The following is a 22,285-nucleotide window of genomic DNA, read 5'->3' as shown; positions in this document are numbered from 1 at the left end:
ATCATAAGAAGTCATTCAATAATAGATTTTAGGACATATTTTTGTAACTCTTTTCAAGCTACACAAAAAGAAACTGTATCTAATACGAAATAAATATATTTGAAATAACATTCACTGTTTAGCACTGTGCACATTCTGCTTTCATTACCATGGCATTGTCTTTGATGGTGTTATAGCGCTCTTGCAGATCTTGGAGCTCCAGTTGAGTGACAAAGTTCTCAGCGATACTGGCACTCTTTGCAGTGATGGTGTCCAGCAGGGTGCTGTGGCTGAGCACTTCCTCATATAGCAACTGAAACAACAGAGAGTGGGAGTTACACTACCAATCAACTACATTTTTCAAGTTTATATCTGTTATAGTTAAGTGGCTCAACTTAGTCATTTATATACCTTAATAGTGTACAGTATGACTAAGAAGATTGCAGTACCTTGGCTTTGCTCAGATTGGCAGTTTTGTCTCTCATCTCCGGGCATTGTTTATCAGTGGGGTCAAGACTCTCCTCCACACGCTCCATCCATGCCACAAACTGGCGTACATCCTCCTGGTAACTGGTCCACTGAGACAGGGAGCCCTCCAGCTGACTGTTGAATTTAAAGAGTACAACAAAGTCAGACAATGGTGCAGTGGTTGTGACAATAGACGCAATACAGCCACTTTTTATAGTTATAGTTCAGGAAAAACCTTTTGAGGACATAGCTGTCTTGAAGCTACCAAAAGCCTGTTTAAAACACATCCTTAGGTGTTGTCACTTGTGGTAGAGAACCAACCTTTTGCATTGGATTGAGGCGGAGAGCAGGGCATCCCAGGAATCTTTTAGGTCTTGTATTTGTTTTTGGACTATAGGCACTCCCTCAGCTGAGGTGTTTCTCTGAACTGACTCTCCTCTTGTGATCAGCATCTTCAGCTGGATCTCCTTCTCCTGACGAGCAGTCAGCAAGGCCTGGTGCAACAATCACAGGTGGATTTATCACAAACCTATGATGGGAATTAAATGTAACTCTAATTCTGACAACTACCAGTGACTTTTTATACCTCGAGCTTGATCATCCTGCTATCGAGAACATTTTTGTCAGCAGTGGGGGCGCAGTAAGTCTGCAGCATGTGGCTGGTGTCAGCCACCCAGTTCTGCAGCTCCTTCAACCCTTGGGAGAAAAGCTGGTGCTCAGTGACTATTCGGTCAATCCGTGATGCCTTCTCCTGGAGAGCCACAGAACAGGACACAACCAGAACATCAGCACTATAGGTTTTAGAAATTGAATCCACAATAGGCTCAACCTGATAATTGCACATGCTGATTCTTTGATGACTAATAAAGATTTAGTACAAAATACATAAAGGAAATTAGCTTGTGTACGTTCTGTGCAAGACTTACACAACAAAAGAAATTAGTGTTTAATCATGGTGAGTTAGTACCTTCACTGTTCTGTAAAATAATGTTAAGTCAGAGCTCGATCCAGTCTAGTGCCTCTGTCTCCTCTCCAGCTCTACCCCAAGAAAAGCCCCAGTGCACAGGCAGATTGGTAGGCATTACTGTACCTTGGTCAGGTTGGTTAAAGCTAGGTACTGAGCAGAGAGTTGCGAGACACGGTGCACAAAACCCTTGCCGGCCGCGTGTTCATCCCACAGCAGCTGGGCCTTCTCTTTCAGCCTGTTCAGCTGAATCTCGTGAGAGGCTAACTCCTCAAGCACAGACTGGAAGAGCACAAGCAGGTTATCAAAGAGGCATGCAAGCTGACACACAGATATAAGACAGTTAAATTCAGACACAGACTGAGGGGTTAGAGATGGCAACATGGCAAAAAGAAAAGAGACATATATGGCCAATGTTACTGTTGGTAAAGCTCTTGATGGTCATGACGTGCAATCAAGGCCCCTGAAAATAGCTGGTTTTAAACAATTAATAGATCCTAAAAGCAATTCTTTTATAAATGAGGCAAGTATTAATCTATACGATAGACACTGTTAAGAAGAGAGTGAGAGTAAGCAAAGAGGAGCAGAAAGATGGCAGTAATTCAAAAAGTAAGCAACTGGCAGTTAGCATAAGCTGTTGGCAGTGCTTTCTAGAAGAATAATAGCTAAAACACTGTAAAATAGCTGGAATGGTGAGCTTCTGCAGATGACAGGAATACTCAGGTTGGCATTCAAGAACTGAATGGTGGTTGCACTTGACCATGAGTAGCCTTGAACATGAGGGGTGTTCCAAGCTCAGTGGACATTAGTACAGTACCTGTAGCTTGTTAAGCTCTTTCTTCTTGGCTGTGAGATCATGGAGTCTCGTGCTGCTCTCCTGTACAGCCAGCTCTGTGGCATTCAGGCACTCCTGAAGAGGCTCGGCACTTGCCTCAAAATCTTTCATCTGAGACAAAACGTTCTGAAACGTACAAGACGATATCGAGAGACTGTTGAGATGTTTCTTTGACATTAAATGTATTAATAGACTTTCGTTGATAATGGCCCAGATCTGCGAGAAGAGACGTTCAGGTGCTTACTTGTAGACTTGTCTCTCTGTTGTGCAGGTTGGACATCATATTTTTCCAGTCCTCTCTGGCAGTGTTCATTTTAGCCCGAACCGCATCAACTTTGTCTTTCGCCGCGACACTAGAGACAAGCTCACCGTTCACAACCACAGCATTCAGCTTTGACTGACCTTGCTCTCTGTCACTGAGAAACTCCTGAGGAGAGAAGAAGAGATGAGATGATAACTCAAGCATGTAGTGAAACTCTTGCATTTTAATTTGGTTAATCATGTAATGAAAACACACAAGTTGTCGCAAATTAAAATTGCACAGTGTTGGTATCTCAGTGGTAATCAAACCTGTAATTCTGGCAGCATAAGTGCCTGAATGCTCCATGACATTTGACTTTGAGTGCTGTACCTGAATCTTCTGTAAGCTAGATGAGGCCTCATTAACATTTTGAGGTACGTCAAAGCACTTGGCCGTGTTGATCTTGGCATTGACAAACCACTGCTGGAACTCTCTGAAGGCAGAGCGGAACCCTTGATCCAGAAGCTTCTCTTTGCTCTGGCACTCCCTGGACGCTTGGAGACTCAGACTAAAAACAAGTCAGGAAGAAAAATCAACCACCATTTTTCTACATCCAACATGTACCATTGTTGATATCCATACAATCTCTAAGTTGTTTTGTCTCAGGCTTGTTGGTTCTTGTTGGTTTGACCATTGGTTGTTGAGGCATTTAAGCTTACCAGCGTGACCAGAAAAACAGAAATACCTTTAATTTGCAACATAATTCAATCTAAAAAACCTGTAATAAATAAAATTACATTTTACATTGAAATTACAATTTAAAATGTTGACAGTGTATCAGAGCTGTGTTGATTCAGTTATATGATAACTTGCAGTTTGTGGTTTGTTGTATTAAACTGGATTATACTGTAAAGTGTTTGTAATACATTTGCTCCTCCATATATGTAAATGTGGTGGACCAAATATAACACATATAACGCAGTACAATATAATGCAGTCCAATAACACCACAAAATACAGCCTCAAATGTTCCATAGAAACATCTCACAAACACAGAAAGAACAAAATTATTAGCCTTAGAAAAACTGAACATTTAACTAAGGTAGTATTTATTGTGGGGCTAAAAGAATACTATTATTCTTTAAATTTACACCTTTCTCACCTGTTGTATTCTTTAATGAGAGCAGACACTCTCTCAGATTGTGTGCCCATGTCTCTGGAGAATCGGCACAGATCATTGAGTTGAGTCTTCAGACTATCAGACATGGACTCAGCTTTGACAAGTTCCTCCAAGGTGTCCTGGATGGAAAACAAATAACCAACCACTAATGAACAGCCGCAAAATAAATTAACATTAGCATTTCATATGTATTTGTCATCTACTTCTGTCATTGCTTGGTCCCACGGCTTATTATTGGAACTAAACTAAGCAGAGACCTACCTTTGCTATCTGCCAGCCTTTAACAGCCTCCTCTCCATCGTTTTTTCTCTCTGCTTGAGCCAACCGCAGACGGCAGTCATGTAGCTGACGGCTGAAGTCCCGCAGGTCCTGCTCCAGCTGTGTTGACCGACTGTTGAACTCTTGTTCAGAGCTGGCTATCTGGGAGAGGGCAGTCTCCAGACTAGCCCGTGTTTGCAGTGCTCCACGTTCCCACTGTTCCCATGATGACAACAGTGCTGCTTCCTCTCGCTCCATAGCCTCGTAGCCCCCTGAGCCAGTGTGATCTCTTGCCACTGCCCCACATCTTTGAACCCGGTTCAGCCTCTCTCTGCCTCGTTGCTTAGAGTCAAGCAACTCCTGGATGGGGCAAAATAAATCACAATTATCACCTCTGTCAAATAAAAAAGAAGCTTGTGCTCTTTGTTTTTTGTTTTTCTGTCTGTTGTGAGCCCTTGCAACAGCAAAGCTCATAACTGACAGTCACCTCTGTAAAGGAAAAGCCAGACAACAGTTTGAGAGATACCCTATTTCTTCCATGATCCACCAAATACCTCCTTCATCTGGGCTTTTTATCAGCTGCAGCCTTTTTGGCATGACTGCACTGTATGTACAGGAGTCCCGGTGTCAACAAGGCCTGACAAAGCCTTAAGGAGTCTTCACATGTTCAGGTACGTTGGGGTCAATCATAGTAAAGGGAATCATTATAAATCAAATATGGTTATGAGACCTCAACTGTGGTCAACCAAATGAAACTGTTGCCACACGTGGCAGAAATGATGTGTTTGTGCTTCATTTTCATTACATGGTCAGTAGCACAATGATCCTGGAGGACCTTGAGGTGAAGCTGCTACTCCAATGAGAGGAGACAGCTGAATTAGTAAACATCTAGTTAAGATGGCTCCCAGGTGCCTCCTTCTTACTAAAAACATTTTCCTCAAGTTCCTCACCTGCACCCTGGAGAGCTTTCTTTTTATGGAGACTGAGTCTCCTGACAGGTCTGACCAGCGCTGGAGCTCCTCTTTTGCTGAAATCAGCCAGTCGTTGAAGTCTCTCAGAGCATCGAGATACTGCTCATGCTCAGACACAATGTTTTGCATGGACTGCACTTTACCCTTTGTGGAAGAAAAAGACAATGTAAACACCAGCTACCAGATATGAATGAAGCACTGTCTAAATATGAACGTGTCAAATAGTATTTGCAAATATTGAATGCATGTTTTAACTTAATTCTGTGCAACCTTGACAGTCAATCACAGTTAAAGTCAATCTAATATACTAACAATCTGTCTTAACTTGCTTAATGTAACCAGTCTCTGAATTTTGGCAACAATTTGGCCACTTAAACCACCTTGTTGGAGTGTCTGCCCTGTGAGAGCGCTCTTGGATCCCTCCCAGATGCAGCCTCTTTTGGCTGGTCCTGTTTTCCTGAATTATTCACCTAGGATTCAGCAATTATTTGCAAGTACTATTTCACCTATGCTTGTATTTCGATCACCTTGACAACAGCTGAGATATCAGCAAAGTGCGCATTGAGCTCCGCCTTTGATTCTGGTCCAAAGGTCTGGTCGCCAGTTTTTTCGTGCATCTCCACTGCTTTGTCTGTTAGGCGTGACAGTGCTGCTGCATGAGCGTCCACATCAGCCTGGATGGCCCTCAGGCGCTCAAGTAAAGCGGACTTCTCTTTGAGGCCTGGCTGCTGAGGTAGAGTCATTCCCACCTCCTGCTCCACTGACTCCATCCACTGCTGCAGTTGGCCTTTACTTTCCTGAAAGCTGGTCCACTGTGCCACTGTCCACTCCAGGCGACTATGGACAATAATAACATTTTATAAGAAATTAAGAAGCCCTCAATTATGAACTACGGCAGCCTGACAATTCTCCCGGGGTGCAGAAGATGACACACGTCCTACCTGTGGCAACTCATGGAAGTCATCAACATATTGGCCCAGGCATCCTTCAGGCTCTGTAACTGAGAACAAATGGCCTCCTGCCCCTCCATTCTGTTGTGCTTCAGGACCTGTTCTCCTTTTCCTACGGTCATGTTGAGCTTCACCTCACCTTCACCCTTCATTAGCAGGATATCCTGCATGTATAAAAAAAAACACCAAGAAAAAACTAAAAGATCATTTCCATGTTTCAAAACGTGTCCAGCAAACACCAATCAGGACATCATTCACTGACCTGTACAAGACCTAGTCTTTTCTCCAGAGTCTCTTTATTGCCGACTGTGCTGTTGAGTGACGCCAGGCGCTCCTGGACTCCACTAAGCCAGGTCCAAGTAGTCTGCAGTGTCTCTTCAAAGGCCTGTTGCTCCTGTAAAGTGAGCTGGCAGCTGCGCAGCCTCTCTCTCACACGCCTCAGCAGGGCCTGGTGCTGTGACTGCAGCTGAGCGGACACTCTTGTCTCACTACCATCGCCTCGGCCACCTTCATTCAGCGCCTGGCCCTCCTGACATAAGCGCTCAAAAGAATCCCTGCAGGGAAGGAAGTAAAATGTTTAAATAAGCTACAAAGAGTACTTTGATGTTTGATTGGGTACAATTGTTAGGGATCCTTTTGGGGACCTTCAGAGACAATGAAAAACATCTATTTTCCTTTTTCTTAAGTAAATACACAGACTTGAATCGGATTTAGTACCTTTCTTTGAGCACTTCCTGCTGATATTCGTCCACTTGCTCAAGCATAGCCTTTTCAGGACCACGCTGTTTGGCTTCAAGCAGATCTGTAGTCATCCTCATTTCCATGTGCTCCAACCACCACCTGAGCTTCTTAAGGCGACCCTCAAACCTACGAGGAATTTACAATGCAATGTTTATAAATGGTTAGCTTCGAAAGTGCTTTATAGAACTGGTTTGTGGGAGTCTCCTACCCCTTCATGAGTGATGCACTGTCTTCCAGGATCTGTTGGTTCTGTCTGCACTGCTCCACAAAGCTGTCCCAGTCCTGCTGGATGGAGGAAAGGTGCTGCTGGACTTGCCCAGCGCTGGCTTTGGGAAGATGCAGTAGGAGCTTCTCTCCTTCCTCACAGACCTGAGTAAGACGTACCTCACCCTCCTCCACACGATCCATGGCGCCCTGACAGATAAACCATATCACCAACATCTTTTAGCTTTGTATTTGTAACTCCTGGCAAGTATGATGTATCTGAATTAGGAATTTCAGTTGTTCTTTCATTTCATCAGTTGTAGATAACAGCACATTTAAATACTTCTCTCATCCCCATCAAAGACTATGATTTAGTGAGCTCCAGCTATTCAGTTCAGTATCAGTTTTACCTTTAGTTTCTGTAGTTTGCGTTCCACAATTTGGGTGTCTCCAGATCGGTCAGAGCATTCTTTCACTATCTCCCTCTGTTCTGAAAGCCACCGATGGAACTCCTGAACTAGATCTGAGAAGACAGGGGGAAAAAAGAGAATTAATATCTGGTGTAGATTAAAACAGAAAGAATTATACACTCAGAGGTCACTATATGAGGCATGGCTTCTCATTAAAAAGCAAGAAATGAATAGCAGGCTACAGAAAGTATCTGGTCACAGAAACAGAAGGTAGTACAATAGTTTTATCCAGGTTAGTTTTTTACAGATTTCTCACCATTGAACTGCTGCTGAAGACAGTTCTGCAGTGACATCAGTGTCCTTGCAGAAAGCTGGTTCACAGACTCATAAGTCTTGATGAGGTCAGTGAGAGCTGAACCCAAACCAGCCAGCTCCTCAGAGGGATATTTCCTACACAGGGTGTTGAGGCTCTCCCTGGTGGAGTCAATACTCCCCTGCTGGTTTTGCAGCTCTTTCTGGAGGTCCTTCAAAACATGTTTAACAAAGTAGTTTAGTTTATTATTGTCCTTACATTCACATCTCTGTCTATAAGAAAAGGAGGGTTGCCTTTCTGTAACAACAACTCACAAACCAGTAACAGTGTCAGGATCACTTTGTATCCCAAAGACTCCCCTTTTCTCAAGTTTACAAAGGAACATTGCAAACAAGCTTCCTCATCCCAACTTTGCAAGGGCTGTACTTTACTATAGTAAGTAAATAGCAGGTAAAGTTCATTTAGTATTGCACCTTTCACAGAGCAAGTCAACAAGGTGCTTCACAAGAGTAAAATTGTTAAGAAAAAGACTATGAAACAGTAAAAAGAAACAAACTACAAAACATAAGCAACAACAGACCTTAAAAACTATTTACTATATAAAAATGACAAACACTAGACAGCACGAGGCGACACAAAGGCCATATGACATTGAGAGCTATGTCGTTGTTATTTAGGCTGCACCTTCACTCTGCAGATGTCCTCAGGATCTGATCCAGTGGGAGAAGAAACAATGGAATCCTCTATACTTTTTAGCCATGCAGACATCTGTGAGATGTAGTCTTCTAGCTGTTTCCTTTGGGAAGTGAAGTCCATGAGGTTTCCTCTGGCCTGCTCATGTAGCTTCTGAGCAGTGCTGATCTTTTTTCGAAGGTCATTCTCCAGCACCTGATGCAAGTAGAATAAAAAGTTGTGGTTGACACGCATGCAAATGGAGGAGGACCTACTTCTGCAGGATGAGGGTTAATATTTGTTGGTCAATGAGTGCAAATGTAGTATCACTTGTGAAATACAGTATAACCATTCTGAAAACCAAACAAATACAATTATAATCATGTTTATTACCTGTAATTTAGCAGGGGTCTCTTGACTTTGACTGCACTTCTTCAGCTCTGATACTTTGCTCTGCAGGGTTTCAAGTTTCTGCCCCTTCTCTGCCATTTCCGCCTGTGGATGTATAAAATGATGTACACCCCTTATCAGTTGCTTTGTTTTGTCTAGTAATCTGTGAGATACTATACCCTGTGTCTGTGGCTGCACAATGTGTGTATGTCTTTAAGCATATTTGTAATTTAAAGCAGGGAGCTATCATGTTGGAGTTATGTCAGGCAGTTTGGTTGCACTAGCTGCGTTTTTGGTGTCTCTGACCAGACAGGGTCATGGTACCTATAATGATTTTGTGATTAACTTAACATTTGCATTGTCCCATGTGGAAAATTATACTTATCAGGCACCAAAGTGGGTAAAACAAATTACTACCATGACATCAGAAATCTTACCTGTAACATGGAGAGCCTTGCAGACACCTTCTGACTGTCATTGAGGTTGTTCAGGCTCTCATTTAGTTCAATCACACAGCTGCTTGTCCAGCTCTCAATGTCCTCGTTGATTTTACGCACATCATCCCACAGTGCCAAACTCTGATTCAGGCGATCAATGTTATCATCTATCTTCTCAGACACCTGAGAAGTGGATTAAATCAGTCACAAACTCTGTCTTTTTTCATGTTTTCTATTAGGTTGCACTGCTAATACAACATAATACAGACTGCAAAGCTCTGCATTGCAATTATGTTTTTTTTTATTAATGTTTATAGACCAATTCAAGTATATACATTGGCAATTAAGTTTATTCTGATTTTGCCTCTTTGGGCAAAGACGTTCAGGTCTCTTAAGACCAATACTATGTGGAGTAGACAGAAGTGTTGTCTTTTGTACTTGTGAGGACATCCAGTGTCTTATCAAACTTGGTGTGAGGACATGTAGCAAAAACCATGTCGGTAAACATTTTAACTGATAATTCTTAAAGGATCAGGCGATATATTATATTTTTCTTCTTGTCAACAAATTCCATGAAAAAACAAAACAAAACCAGCAATAAATTGATCCTATGAAGTATTACCTGCATAGTCAAAGCCTAATATAGCTTACTCCTCTGTGCCATAGCCCCCCATTGGTGTCCCAAAACTATCAAAAGCACATCAGTGACACATCAAATCAACACATCACGATTGTAGCAAGTCAGACTTACATCCAGCCACTGATCAACAAGTGTCTCCATATCCTTTTTCATCATTTGTGCGTCACACTCAGGGATCTTCTTCAGTTCAATCACCAGCTGTTTTCCTTTACTGGAAAAGCGGTCCAGTTCATGTTGCTTGCTAGCCATCTCTACCTTCACTGCCTCATGCTACAAATGGAGTAAAGACAGAAAACCTTTTAAGCATTCTGATGACCAATCATAAAGGCAAAAATACTACAATACATTTTTCTTTTTTCTGTATTTGTATAATGAACAGTTTAATTACAAGAACATGAGAAGAGTTACATCCCCAAAAAGATTAATAATTATTTGACCTGACCTTGGTTAGTGACCTCCTGGTTTCCTCATGATCCTTCAAAACAGAGCTGATTTCAACCAGAGGTTCGGTGCTCTCAATAATGCTGCTGATGGAGGTTTTCAGGATTTGATATTCTTTCATAAGCTCAACAAGAACATTGCACTGCTCCTGTCTGTCACAGAAAGAGGGAAGATTATTACCAATTCAATCTTATATCTAAATGTAACTGTAAATAAATAAATAAACATACAATAAACTGCAAAACAGAGAAAATGAACGTGAAAAAATATAAATAAAACATGCCAACAAGCTCTTGAAAAGTAATGAAAAACAGACAGAAAATTCTGTTTTTCAGACATTTAGCAGTTGAAATTTTCACATCCCAGAAGGGATAAAATATTTCAAAATTACATAATTTTACCATGTGGTCACAAGTGCAACACACTTGAAACAATCAACCCATAGAGGTCAGTGTAACAAAGCATTTCTGCCAAAAAGACTGTTTCATAATCCTTTAATTAGTGTACATGAGAACAAAGTACTACAACAGAGAGTTCAGATCTTTAAACAGTTTTTTTTAGCATTGCGGCTCAGTATTAATTAGTGGCTATTGTTTTCAGTATTGTCTTAAGCTTATACCAGCACCTTTTGATAATGCAATATTTACTGACTCAGTAGTATAGACAACCCTCTTCCATTCCTTCAGTACCTCTCTGTGATGAGCCTCTTGGTGTCCTCCCATGTGGTCTCCAGCAGACTGATCTCTCTCAGTACCTCCCCAGCCAACTCTGCATCTCTCTGGGCCAGCTGGTTGCCCTTATCCCTCAGCCACTGCTCCTCATGCTGGTGTGACTGGAGCTCATCTTCCATCTGATTAAAGAACCTAAGCCTGGCAATCAGATGGATAATATGTTGCTGTTGAATATGTTCTCAAACCCACCTATGGTATTAGCACCAATGTTAATATCCCCACAAACTTTTTGATTACACTCTTGTAATGCTTTACCTCTGCTGTAGGGCGTGCAGGCTGGGCTCTTTGAAGCTCTGGTGGTCAGCTTTTTCTTCAATGTCCTCCACAGCTTTGAGCAGTTGTTCTTTCCGCTGTCTAAATGAGGTCCAGAGAGCCCCCAGGGCCTCTGCTTCACTCTGCTTGGTACCAAGCAAGTTCCTCACTGTATCCAGCTCAGCACTGAGTGAATCAGCCAGCATGCGGCATGACTTACGAGAACCCTCGTCAGCACCAATGTGGAGATGGCTTTTACAGAGGCTGCTGTCCAGATTTACGGCTAGAGTCTCGAGCTGGGTTATGTCTGGGACTATAGTGGCCAGCTCCTGCTGCAGCTCCTCTACCTTTCCACGGTCCCAACTCCCAGCACTCTCCACAGTCTGCTTCAGACCCCGCAACACCCCTGCAGCCACACTGTGGGTCTGCAGAAAAGCCTCAAGCCTTTCAAGGCACTCTAACTGGAGCTCAGCTATGTGCTGGGCCTCCAGGTATGGCTGCAGACAGCTGTCTGCTCTGCTGCAGAGCAGCTGTGTATCACTGGGCTCACAGAACTGACAGAGCTTCTCGGTCTGCTGCTCCAAGCTCTGTCTCACACTGGACTGCTTCTGTAAAGCCACCTGGGTCTCCTGTCAAAGGCAATTGATAGAGGATCAGTTGTTGCTCTGAAGCAAAATGCTAATCGTCTGTTAACTAGCATCCTGCATGCACAAAAGGTGGTTCTCACCTTTACTTGTATGGCAGCAGACTGCAGATTGCTAATGTTAATTTGAGAAGCTGAGTGCAGATTTGAGAGAATGGTCTCACTCCACTGGGAGAATTTGACCAGGGCCTGGTCGAACTGCTCCACCAGCAAGAGGTGGCTCTGAAGATCTTTGATTCTGGGGGACAAAATCAGACATATTTTAGACAAGTATTAAATGTACTGTATTTGTAACAAAATGTTAAAATAGTTAAATCAGTATTCATAGTATAATCAGTATTCAGGTTGATTTTCCCTTTAATTGCCCTGATGGCAAATATTTAGGTTTGTGAGACCAGTGTAATCAAAGATAGACTGATCACACTGAACCTGCTTCATCAGACAGGTCCCTGGAACAGTATATGTATGTATGTGTGACCTGTGAAGGAAATTACAATTAAAAGAAACATGATTTTGTGTTAGATTATCTTACCTTTGAGGGAGGACTTCATTTTGAACATGTAATCTCCTCTGCAGGGTCTCTAGCTCATCTTTCAGCTGCCTCACTCTCTCTTCTGGTGCAGTCGGACACAAGGAAGTCCCCAACGACATCAATTCAGCATGAGCAGGATAAAGGGACTGGACCTCAGAGTGCAAGGCCTGCAATGAATATATAACATACTTTACTTACAAAAACTCAAAATATTCTATTTTCCATTTATTTATCATTTTGTGCGGGCATTAAGTCAGTTCACATTGTCATATATGGGGACAAAAATCTGATCCCCCACCACAGACTATTTGTTTTTAACCACTTCATATTCATTTGCAAATTATTTTAGGGGTTTAGGGACTTGGATTTCGATGTGCTTTGGATAACTATGTGTGTATGTATTGTACCTGCAAATCTTGTATCTCTGTGCGGAGCTTGGCTTTATCAGCTGACAGAAACTGACTCTCCGGTTTGGATGCAGATTCACTCCTCTCCAAGCAGGAAACAAAGTTTGAACGCTGTTTCTCATATCTGAAACACATCAATAGAAATACTGGTGTCTCAAAGAGTAAAATTGTATTTATTTTTCAGTTTACAATGTTGGCTGTACTCTACTGCAAGTGGAGAAATGTGTTTACCATCGACATTTCTTATTGTATCTATCTGTCTAGGATAACATTGCTTTTATTCACAGGTTATCAAAATCCTACACATGTTGAATCAATGGACTGTTCATTAGCTCTTACTTTTGCCAAAGAGAAAGCAAGTTTTCCAAAGTGCTCTGTTTGTCTTTTGCTTCCTGAATGTTTTGGTCGTAGCTGGCGTTCAGCTCTGTCACAGTCCTCTCTGCTTGCTCTTTGTCACTGAGTCTTCGGGCACCAGCTGACAGGGACAGCAAGGATCCCTTCAGCTTTTCCAGATGCTGACAGACCTCCTGTGAAATACAAACACAAGACAGTGACCCACACTGCCTTACCTGTGAGCTGAAAAACTGGCACAGAAAAGGACGACTGGCATTGTATTATGCTTTGCAGTTCATTTTCAAATACTGTCGGTGTGTATAGTTTATTAAAGGAGCAAAACAATGAAGTATAGTAAATATAAAAGTAAGAACAAGTGAGCACCATGTGGTTTTGAAGAGCTTTGTAGGTCTCTGATGAGGCGGTGCAGGATTTGATAGGATGCTCCAGTTTTGTGTGTAGCTCACAGAGAGATGCTTGAACCTAGGAGAGAACAAAGACAAAAAAAAACTAACAGCATATCCATTTCTTCTCTAAATGATATTCTGTATATTGTCATGATATTGAAAAAAAGTATCAATAACCTATTTACCTCCTCAAGGCTAGTTTTGAACTTTTGCTGGTGAGAAGAGCTTTCCTCCAGCTGTCCGTCAAGCTGCTGTACGCTCTCCTTCAGCTCCTCCCAGTACCTGCCGATTTGGGTCAGACGGGCCTTGATGCGAGCTGCCTCCCCTGAAGATACGAACTGGGCTAGTGCCTGGGAATCTGCCTCCAGCTGAGAAGGGACCTCAGCTCGCCCCTGAAGCTCTGCACCAACAGCCTGTCCATGCAGGTACGGATGCAAAACAATAAATAAAAGCAACACTGAGATAATTATCTTTGTCCAGGGGAGATGCCTTGGCCATTATACACTGTTGCTCATTAAAGTTACACAAAACAGCCATTTAAATCACTACAAAAATAAATAAAAACATATTCTTGTTTCAAGGGAAAAGAGCAAATAATGATCATAACTTTCATAACTATCAGAAATGCCTGAGTGCTTTCTCACAAGAGTTACACCTCATCCTAAAAGCTAATGTGCATCTAACTAGCACATTGTGACAGCTTGAGGTTGTCAGCACTGAAACGGCTAAGTCAAACACAAAGCACAGTTACTCCTCCATTTGAATTGAAGACAGAGGGCTCTGTGCAAAAAAGAGACAGTGTATCAGTGCTTGGGCAAAGAAGGCATGTGTTGTTGCTTTCTAACACCAATGGCTCCTTAAGACAGCCTGATTGATTGGCTAAGCTAAGCTGATAAGAGAGTTGTAGCTTTATAATACACAATACTGTACCTTTACTGTGTTGACCTGCTGTTCAAGAGGCAAAGTAGAAGATTTCAGTACATCCAGCTGCTTTTCCTTGTCCGATATCCACAAGGAAAAGGTTTCAAACCCAGCTCCAAATTGGTCCCACTGAGTTTTCATTTCTTCCAGAGTCTTGACACTGGAACATGAGAGTATAAATTATAAATTGGCAAGTAATAGTTACAAATAAACCTTGGAAATCATGTGAGATGCAGAGTACCAGATAATGGGATTTACTACATCTGGGTCATTGAGATTGGTAATTTATCACACAAAACTATTATCAATTAACTTTTAAATAAACCTGTGTCACTATGTAAATTTTGATTGGTACCATTTCAGGCTAAAACCATAATGTATTTGGAAACACTATCTGAATACTACTATAACATTATTTAGCAGAAGCAACAAGAATGAAATCCATCATCTTACTCTTTTTTGAGCCCAGCCTCTACTTTGTCCACTTGCTCACTGAGGGAACGAGCTTGTTGTAAAAGCAGAGTCTTGTTCTTTGGACCAAGCTGAATTTCTGTTGCTCTTTTCAGCAAAGTGTTCATATGTGAGACCTCTGCTTCACACTGCTTCAACAACACCTGTTTACAAAATAAAGGATATTGGTGATATTTCCCATTTAGCTAATATTCAGAATCAGAATCAGAATCAGAAACTGTTTATTGCCAAGTAACATACATTACAAGGAATTTGCTGTGGTCTGAAGGAGCTAATGTTTTGATAACAAATAAGTAGAATATAAAAGCTAAAATAAGAATAAGAATAAAAATAAAAATAAAAATAATATATTATATTATATATATATATAATAATATTATAATATTATTATATTATAATATTCTTCCAGTAGTAAAAAATGTTAAGAGAAAACCACAGAATATGCCCACAGGAGTAAACCCAAAGACAAACTTACTCTGGCCTGGTCGAGTTCAACAGCCAGGCTCTCTGGACTGCTGAAGTTCAGGTCTCTCTCCATCGTTGAGCGTGCCTTATTAACAAACTCAAGAACTGCCTCCTGCTGGCTGTCAAACTCCTGCCAGGCTGCCAGTGTGACCTGATGATGACAATGCCCCCAAATCATTGATATAGAAGAGACTGATAATATGCTGTTTGTCAAATGCAATGTTGTTTAGCAGCAAACTTCGATTGCTTCCTAATATCACTATCACTTGAATGTAGTATAAAAGTTACAGCAGGAAAAGATTAATAATTACTTTCTAATGGCAGTAATCCCAGATCAAGATCACCACCAAAAGAACACAATGACACATGAGTTTAGTGCCGGTCCAGCTCAAATCACATCATTAAGTATGCAGATGACACCGCCCTGTTTGGCTTTATCAGAAGGGGTGATGAGTCAGCATATTGACAGAGGTCGCACAGCTTACATTCTGCAAGCACCTCGCGCCAGTGGTGGGTCAGAAACATCAGGTTTATTGGTGGGAAGCTTACTGAGAACCTTTTACTTGGACCCATAGTGCATCCTCCCTAACACAGAGAAACCCAACAAAGTTTCCATTTCAAGACACCCAGCTCCATCCTGTCTACGTTCTATAAAAGCACCATCAAGAGTGTGATGACTCACTGCATCACTATCTTCTAAAGGAACTGAGAAGCCTCAGAGGGCAAGTCCTTCCAGCAGAAAACATCAATCAGACCTCTCTACCCTCCTCTCGGGACAGATTTCCACAAATACTACATCTCCAAAGCCTACTGCATTAACAGGAACCCCTCTCCTCCTTCTCATGGCTGAGCTTTTTTCTGGCCACAAAACCTTAGGCAGATCTGTCAGGGTCTGCTTTACTTTACTTACTTAACTTTATTTATTTATTTATAGGGGACAACACACATTCATTAACATCAATATGATGTAATTGTGTCAAAAGGGTAATTTTCATTTATAGTCCCTGGGCAGGTTTTATTTACACATTATTGAAATAACATTAACCTTCAGAAGAAATGGACAGAGGTGCTATATCACACAGCAAAGGCCACGTATTTAGTGAATGAGGCAACTCTTAATGCCGTCATTTAATAACTGAGGCGTCAGGATTCAGCTCAGAGGCTAACAGGCAATTGACTGATAACATTGTATGTTTATTTCACAGTTAATAATCGTAGTAAAAAAATGTTTTTACAAGCAAGTCAGTCAGTCAATATCAAAGCTTCCCACCTCTGTTAATACATTTCCAGGGGAAAACCCTTTCTGCCATTTTTCTAATATTTTGCAAAGAATTGTTGCAGGTTATTATTCAGAGAAACAGTGCTGATTTACATACACAGTGAAATGTTACTCAGTAACAGTTAACAACAATAGTAACACTGCTCACCTCAAGGCTTTGCTCCTGTGAATCCATATTCTGCTCCATTTTGCTGAGTGTGTTCTCTAAATTCTGCAGGTCCTGCTGCAGAGTCTCTCCCAAGCCCTCCTCAGCCTGGAGCTGCTGACCTCTAGTGATCAGCTGCTGGACATCCTTTCTCTTCAGCTTTAGGCGTTTTAACAGTTGCTATAGGACACAGTCAAAGTGTTAATCTATTGAAATTAATTCAAAGTTAACCCTAAAAGTAAAGTCTGCAATCTTTTTGTAAACATCCTACTGCACCTGGTGAACGAGAAGTAGTTGCTGGGCTTCTCGAACAGTTGGACAGTCCAGTATTTTGGTGACCTCAGCCTGAGCCTCTTTCTGGCCCTGCACGAGATCATCCAAAGTACTTTGTACCTCTTCCCTAAACTGCACACAGTCTCCCACAGCCAGCACCATCTTCTCACCCTGGAAGATATAACAGAGAAAAATACAGTTTGGGAACAAACATGATGAAATGATGCTGGGGTATGCATGTCCAGTGTAGTACAATCAGAGATATATCTTACCTATAAATGAAAGTGCCATGATAATGCCTTAACAATGTGCACTGGTCTGTTACATTATGGTAATATTATTGTTTCTGTATGTCCCTTAAATAAGGTCAAATGTTTAATAAATATACTGTAGATTCTCAGAAGGAATATGATGTTTGGATTGTGTCTGATACCTTAATAAAACAAGTGAAAGCTTCACTTACCTCTAAGAGAGAAGAAAGAAGACCCTTAAAATCAGTGGAGAGCTTGCTCAGTGCACTTGCTTGCCTCTGGGCATCGCTGTCAGCACTGATCTCAATAAGTGCAGCCATACGGGCTTTCAGCCAGCCAAGATTCCCCTCCTGTAGCTCTGCATCATTCCTCAGCTCCTGCAGTCAACAAAAGAGTGTGATACAGCTCATGTGGTCAAGAGTCACCTGACACAAAGTGTTTTTACAGTCTCATCTCCTCAGCAGTGACACTGACAAGCCAGTGGCACATCACAAGTGACACATCACAGAGGAGGCGAGGAGGGGACTGTCAGTGGATAGCTGGGCTGTGGGGTGTAAGGACTAACTCACCGTGATGGTAGTCTTCACCTGGCCATATTTTCTGGGGTCATTGGCTCGGTTTCTCAGCAGCCTCAGTTGGCTTTCTTTAGATATAAGCCAGCAGGAGAGTTCAGCGTACCTGTTTCACACCATAAAGGGAAATTTTCACTTAAAATTCAAAAAAGGATTTCACGAATGATTGCTTGTAAAAGAAAAGGTTGCATTTCTGCACATTATCAGAAATGAGTTTATTAGAGGCAAACTGTGAACCAACTCGTCTTTAACAGGTGATCAAAAAGGGAGACAATTAACACATCAATAATGATAAAAAAACATCCTTAACATGAAAAACAATACATTTAAAAATCATTTCATTAAAAATGAAACCAGCATTTGTGTTCTACGAACCATGATCGAAATGTTGTGTCTCACAGATTTCAGACTTTTGTGACATGATTGGATTTTCCAAAGCATCTGTCGACCAGGTGTGCATTACATAAAATTACATAAAAATGACTATGCTTATACTACTAATGCTTAAAAATAACTGCCAGATTAAAGAGAGATTTTTCTCTGTTGAGCTCTTCTTGAGGCACCTTCATTCAAAAGTTAAGCAGTTACAGGGGTTTGCTGTTGCTAATGTGCACCTCCTCAAAATGTAATCAGGGCTATGTGGTGACAACAACAACAACAACAACTGTGAATGGTCCGGTTCAGACTCCTTTGTGTTCACTGTTGTGTTTACTGTATGTGCAATGTGTGTTGACAATGAAGACAATGTGGAGAGCAGAATAAGGAATTTTTGCCTTTTCCGTAAAACTAGACAAACTTGCAATCTTTCAGAACCACATGCAGTGCAAAACCTTCTCTACACTTCAACTGTCTCTCTCCTCACCTCAAGTGAATGAAAGAATTTAAACATGATTACTTTGGGTATGTAATGAATGCAGGACACTGCCTGGTTAATGAACAACACATTCATTGTTGAAACAGTGTTATGCAGGACTACAACTCAGTCCCTATGCTGTATGAATGTACGCTGTAACCACCGCAACCCCTTGACTGCATTCAAAGAGGACTTCACCAAAATAAGTAGTTATTGTACCTTGTGTTGTACTCTTTCCATTTATCTGGGTGCTGCATTAGCTTCTGATGGGTGTTCTCGATTTCCTCTTGGACCTCAGAGAAGTCTTTTCTTGCTGTTTCCAGGGTCTGGTGGACAGAGTCACCCTCAGGGAGCTTTTGACAAAGTTCCTCCATCAGCTGCAGCCTTTTCTCACAGATGGACTGGGGGCCTTTTTCCCTAAAGTAGGCCTAAAGTAAAAAAAACACAATAATTGACTTGTTAGAAGTGAACACAGGATAGCATGGATTTTACTCCTGTTAATCAAAAAGCAAATGTGCTCGCGCTTCATACACAGTAAAAAAATGTAAATGTATGTGAATGTAAGACAACAAAACACTGTTGAGGACAGTATTTGGTTGACACTGGAAGAGCTTCAGTTCTTTTGGATCAAGTTCATCGAAATCTTCCCACGCTGGTACACAGCAGTGAATCTGCATTGAATTATTTCACACCGAGTTAATCAATGCAGAAAACCGGCCAGCCACACTGCGCTCACCCTGTGCTCCTTGATGAGCCTCTCGCTCCCCATGCTAGCCAGGTGGCGGTTCTCCCTGGTCACCTCCGCCTGACACTCCTGCAGCAACACCATCAGCTTGCTCCTCTCCACCTCCACTTTAAGATGCAGGAGGTGAAAGGGGGCGTCTGTCTGAATATCCTGGGAAAGGAGAAATAAACGAGGCCAGATTTAGAACAATTTGTGCCGTTTGTTTCAAGCAACGTTTTGGCGTTGAGAAGTGCAGTACAAATTTTGGTTTATTTGTATTAGTAAAAAATTAAAATATTTAGACGGGTATTATACATTATTAATAATAAAAATAATTTTGCACTTGTAAAATGACACTATTCAAAGCACTAACCTTCCAGTGTTTGTGCAGCTTCCTGACTGTTTCCTGTAGCGACTGCTGCTCCAGCTCTGGCAAAATGTCCGTCAGCTCATCACAAGCCTTGAGGAACGCATTCAAGACCCGCTGGTCCAGCTGACCAAAGAACTCCTGCAAAAAAATCAACACCTCAGGTCATGTCTTATGTACATGCATTATTCTCTGTTTTAATTATATATATTATCCCGTTGTTTTTACATTGCATTGTTCCATTCTGTGTCAGGACTGACTGTGGTATTTAAATATACATTGTTAAGTTACACTGTACTCACAGCTATGTCTGGCATTGTCAACCTAGAAACAAGGATGTTTTAGGTGCCTCAGCATACTCACACAAAAGAAAACTGTAAAGTAACCATGATGGTTTAACTGTACTGTCCTGAATCTTGCACAAGGCCTGTTTTCTTACTGTGTGTTTCTTGAGCAGCTCCTCTGGGTTGCCTCTTTCTGTCAGACAGTTCTGTGCCATTTTAAGAACCTTCTCCAGCTCTACCCGTGACTCATCAAACCTCTTCATGAGGCTGCTGTTTGCCTCCACATGCTTCCGCCACTCTGTAGATTCCTTAATCATGGCCTAAACACACAAGCGGTCATTTTTGAAAAGCTTAAACATTTCTAAATCTGAATAGAATTGAAATAGGCCTTGAGGTTTGCTGTACCTGTGAGGAGGCCTGCAGGTCTGCTACTCTTTTCTGCAGGAGGCTCATATCCATGTGCTGGAGGGTTTTACTGCTGTTCATTATTTTCTGGATGGTCTGGTGATTTCTCTCTATCACTGTCAAACACTTCTTACAGCTGTGTGTGAAGGTCGCCAGCTCCTGCAGCATTCAATGACAAGCAGGGTGTTAGCCATATATGTATATCTTGAGGCTATGCTTGTCAGTCTTTAACATGTCTCCACAAAATGACAATCATCAGTATTTCATGTGATTTCTTATCTAGAAGTCATTCAATAAAATATTACACATTGAAACTGTATTAGTTACCTGGCATTTCTGTTTAAAGTCTACTGGTCCCTCGCAGTCGGTGGTGCTGGTCAGATGACTGGCCTTCTCCAGAGCCTGGTAGAAGCCTGTGATGTTCTTCTCCATTTCTTCCAGTGGAGGTAATAGAGACTGGGACTCCCTCAGCAGAGGCAAACATCTCTCCCTTACCTGATTGGAGGACAGTATGTTGATTAAAGTGAATCACAGGTGATATGTTGTTTTGATCTTAAATCAATGACATCAAATAAATAAGTATGGATTCCTCAAAAATATAAGTAATGAGCACCTTCCATAGAAACTGGGCAACAGTGTCAGCCTTGAAAAACCCACATAATGAACACACACACATATATACACACATGCACACATAAGTGTATGACATACTGAACACTGACATGTACATACCTTACTCAGCTGCTCTTTGACCGAGGCCATCACAGCCATCATCTGTGAAACTTCCTCCTGTGGAGTGTCTTTGGTCAACAGCTGAGCAGTACGGCTCGCTGCCTTACAGGCGGCTTCCATAGCTGGCACTTTGTGCTTGATTTCCTACAGGGAGTTGCGATAGATAATATAATGATGTTTCATTGTACAGAAGAGAGATGAAAAGTCTAACCTGAGAAAGAGGATGAGTGTATCAGCTGCTTACCTCAACATCTTGAACAAAGGCTCTGACGTTCAGGAAAGATACTTGGACAGGAGCAGTCATCTTCTCATTTGTTGCATCCATGAACATTTTCAAGGTATTAATCCCATCTTGGTAGTCTTGCCTCAATTTATCCACCTCGTCTGCTCTTGCATACTGCCAATGAAACAGAGGAAGACAGTAAATGGATCATTTTTATCTTATTTGAAAACTTAAGCTGATGTGACAGAACGTATCATTCTTAGTACAGTTGTTCAAAAGGTCACTGTGTTTACATGTTTGACTTTGACAAACAGCTCCCTCCATCTCCCGTTCAGAAGGAGAAGCTGCTGCTTCAGATCACGTGAGACTGTATCATCGCAGGTCTCAATGAGGAAGTTCCCAGCATCGTTCATGTCCATGTGTTGCTGCATCCAGTGAGAGAGGTTTCTGAAGAAATCCTAAAAGAAGAAACGAAAACAAAGACCATAGCTATTCAGTACAGTAGATGCACAGCACACCCTCCAGTCAATCAGAGTCTCAAATGCTTTGTGACTATTTAAAAAAACATTCCTCATACACCTTAGCAACACAAATAAAAGCTGTACAAATAATGCTGTTCATCATTACTAGTATCTGTGATTGTACTTACACGTTTGGCATTCTCTGACTGATTGAGCATCTGCTCAGCATCCTCTAGCCATGCCTGCAGAGCTGCCACTGTGCTACTGTACTTCTCCCAGTTAGAGATCACCTCCTCCAGCATGCTGCGAACACTCCGCACCTCCAAAGCCAGGTTCTTCCACTGAGCTGTGGCATCACTGAGGAATTTACTTACCCCTTCTGCTTCATCAACTGAAAGTAAAATATGAAATTAGTTCACTTTAGTTTAAAACAATATGGGTATCAACTGTACATATATAG

The 22,285-nt window shown here is 41.7% G+C and overlaps 1 protein-coding gene across 3 annotated transcripts in view; it reads right to left on the bottom strand.

The window, feature by feature from the left end:
• syne1b (spectrin repeat containing, nuclear envelope 1b) overlaps window positions 1-22,285 on the bottom strand; it is a 73,072-nt gene that overhangs the window by 39,629 nt on the left and 11,158 nt on the right. For all 3 annotated transcript variants that reach the window (XM_070920886.1, XM_070920888.1, XM_070920887.1), the window contains 48 exons: window positions 22,014-22,216; window positions 21,658-21,822; window positions 21,386-21,538; window positions 21,142-21,285; window positions 20,737-20,904; window positions 20,410-20,568; window positions 20,160-20,324; window positions 19,727-19,861; window positions 19,366-19,524; window positions 18,849-19,057; window positions 17,774-17,882; window positions 17,417-17,581; window positions 16,957-17,124; window positions 16,684-16,860; window positions 15,267-15,407; window positions 14,774-14,934; window positions 14,330-14,480; window positions 13,585-13,812; window positions 13,377-13,475; window positions 12,999-13,186; window positions 12,660-12,783; window positions 12,253-12,419; window positions 11,805-11,958; window positions 11,081-11,706; window positions 10,784-10,963; window positions 10,096-10,246; window positions 9,765-9,923; window positions 9,014-9,196; window positions 8,580-8,681; window positions 8,199-8,402; window positions 7,518-7,725; window positions 7,202-7,314; window positions 6,796-7,001; window positions 6,564-6,713; window positions 6,109-6,400; window positions 5,838-6,010; window positions 5,424-5,733; window positions 4,876-5,040; window positions 3,929-4,285; window positions 3,650-3,786; window positions 2,878-3,055; window positions 2,491-2,673; window positions 2,229-2,372; window positions 1,538-1,693; window positions 1,034-1,198; window positions 769-941; window positions 429-582; window positions 149-292 (listed from right to left, as the gene is read on the bottom strand). In XM_070920886.1, the coding sequence (XP_070776987.1) occupies window positions 149-292; window positions 429-582; window positions 769-941; window positions 1,034-1,198; window positions 1,538-1,693; window positions 2,229-2,372; window positions 2,491-2,673; window positions 2,878-3,055; window positions 3,650-3,786; window positions 3,929-4,285; window positions 4,876-5,040; window positions 5,424-5,733; window positions 5,838-6,010; window positions 6,109-6,400; window positions 6,564-6,713; window positions 6,796-7,001; window positions 7,202-7,314; window positions 7,518-7,725; window positions 8,199-8,402; window positions 8,580-8,681; window positions 9,014-9,196; window positions 9,765-9,923; window positions 10,096-10,246; window positions 10,784-10,963; window positions 11,081-11,706; window positions 11,805-11,958; window positions 12,253-12,419; window positions 12,660-12,783; window positions 12,999-13,186; window positions 13,377-13,475; window positions 13,585-13,812; window positions 14,330-14,480; window positions 14,774-14,934; window positions 15,267-15,407; window positions 16,684-16,860; window positions 16,957-17,124; window positions 17,417-17,581; window positions 17,774-17,882; window positions 18,849-19,057; window positions 19,366-19,524; window positions 19,727-19,861; window positions 20,160-20,324; window positions 20,410-20,568; window positions 20,737-20,904; window positions 21,142-21,285; window positions 21,386-21,538; window positions 21,658-21,822; window positions 22,014-22,216 (8,705 nt within the window). The remainder of the gene's footprint in view (window positions 1-148; window positions 293-428; window positions 583-768; window positions 942-1,033; window positions 1,199-1,537; window positions 1,694-2,228; window positions 2,373-2,490; window positions 2,674-2,877; window positions 3,056-3,649; window positions 3,787-3,928; window positions 4,286-4,875; window positions 5,041-5,423; window positions 5,734-5,837; window positions 6,011-6,108; window positions 6,401-6,563; window positions 6,714-6,795; window positions 7,002-7,201; window positions 7,315-7,517; window positions 7,726-8,198; window positions 8,403-8,579; window positions 8,682-9,013; window positions 9,197-9,764; window positions 9,924-10,095; window positions 10,247-10,783; window positions 10,964-11,080; window positions 11,707-11,804; window positions 11,959-12,252; window positions 12,420-12,659; window positions 12,784-12,998; window positions 13,187-13,376; window positions 13,476-13,584; window positions 13,813-14,329; window positions 14,481-14,773; window positions 14,935-15,266; window positions 15,408-16,683; window positions 16,861-16,956; window positions 17,125-17,416; window positions 17,582-17,773; window positions 17,883-18,848; window positions 19,058-19,365; window positions 19,525-19,726; window positions 19,862-20,159; window positions 20,325-20,409; window positions 20,569-20,736; window positions 20,905-21,141; window positions 21,286-21,385; window positions 21,539-21,657; window positions 21,823-22,013; window positions 22,217-22,285) is intronic.

Source organism: Enoplosus armatus, chromosome 15 (genome assembly GCF_043641665.1).
Source record: "Enoplosus armatus isolate fEnoArm2 chromosome 15, fEnoArm2.hap1, whole genome shotgun sequence".
Taxonomy (NCBI): Eukaryota; Metazoa; Chordata; class Actinopteri; order Centrarchiformes; family Enoplosidae; genus Enoplosus; species Enoplosus armatus.
This window is presented reverse-complemented; position numbering and strand designations above follow the sequence as displayed.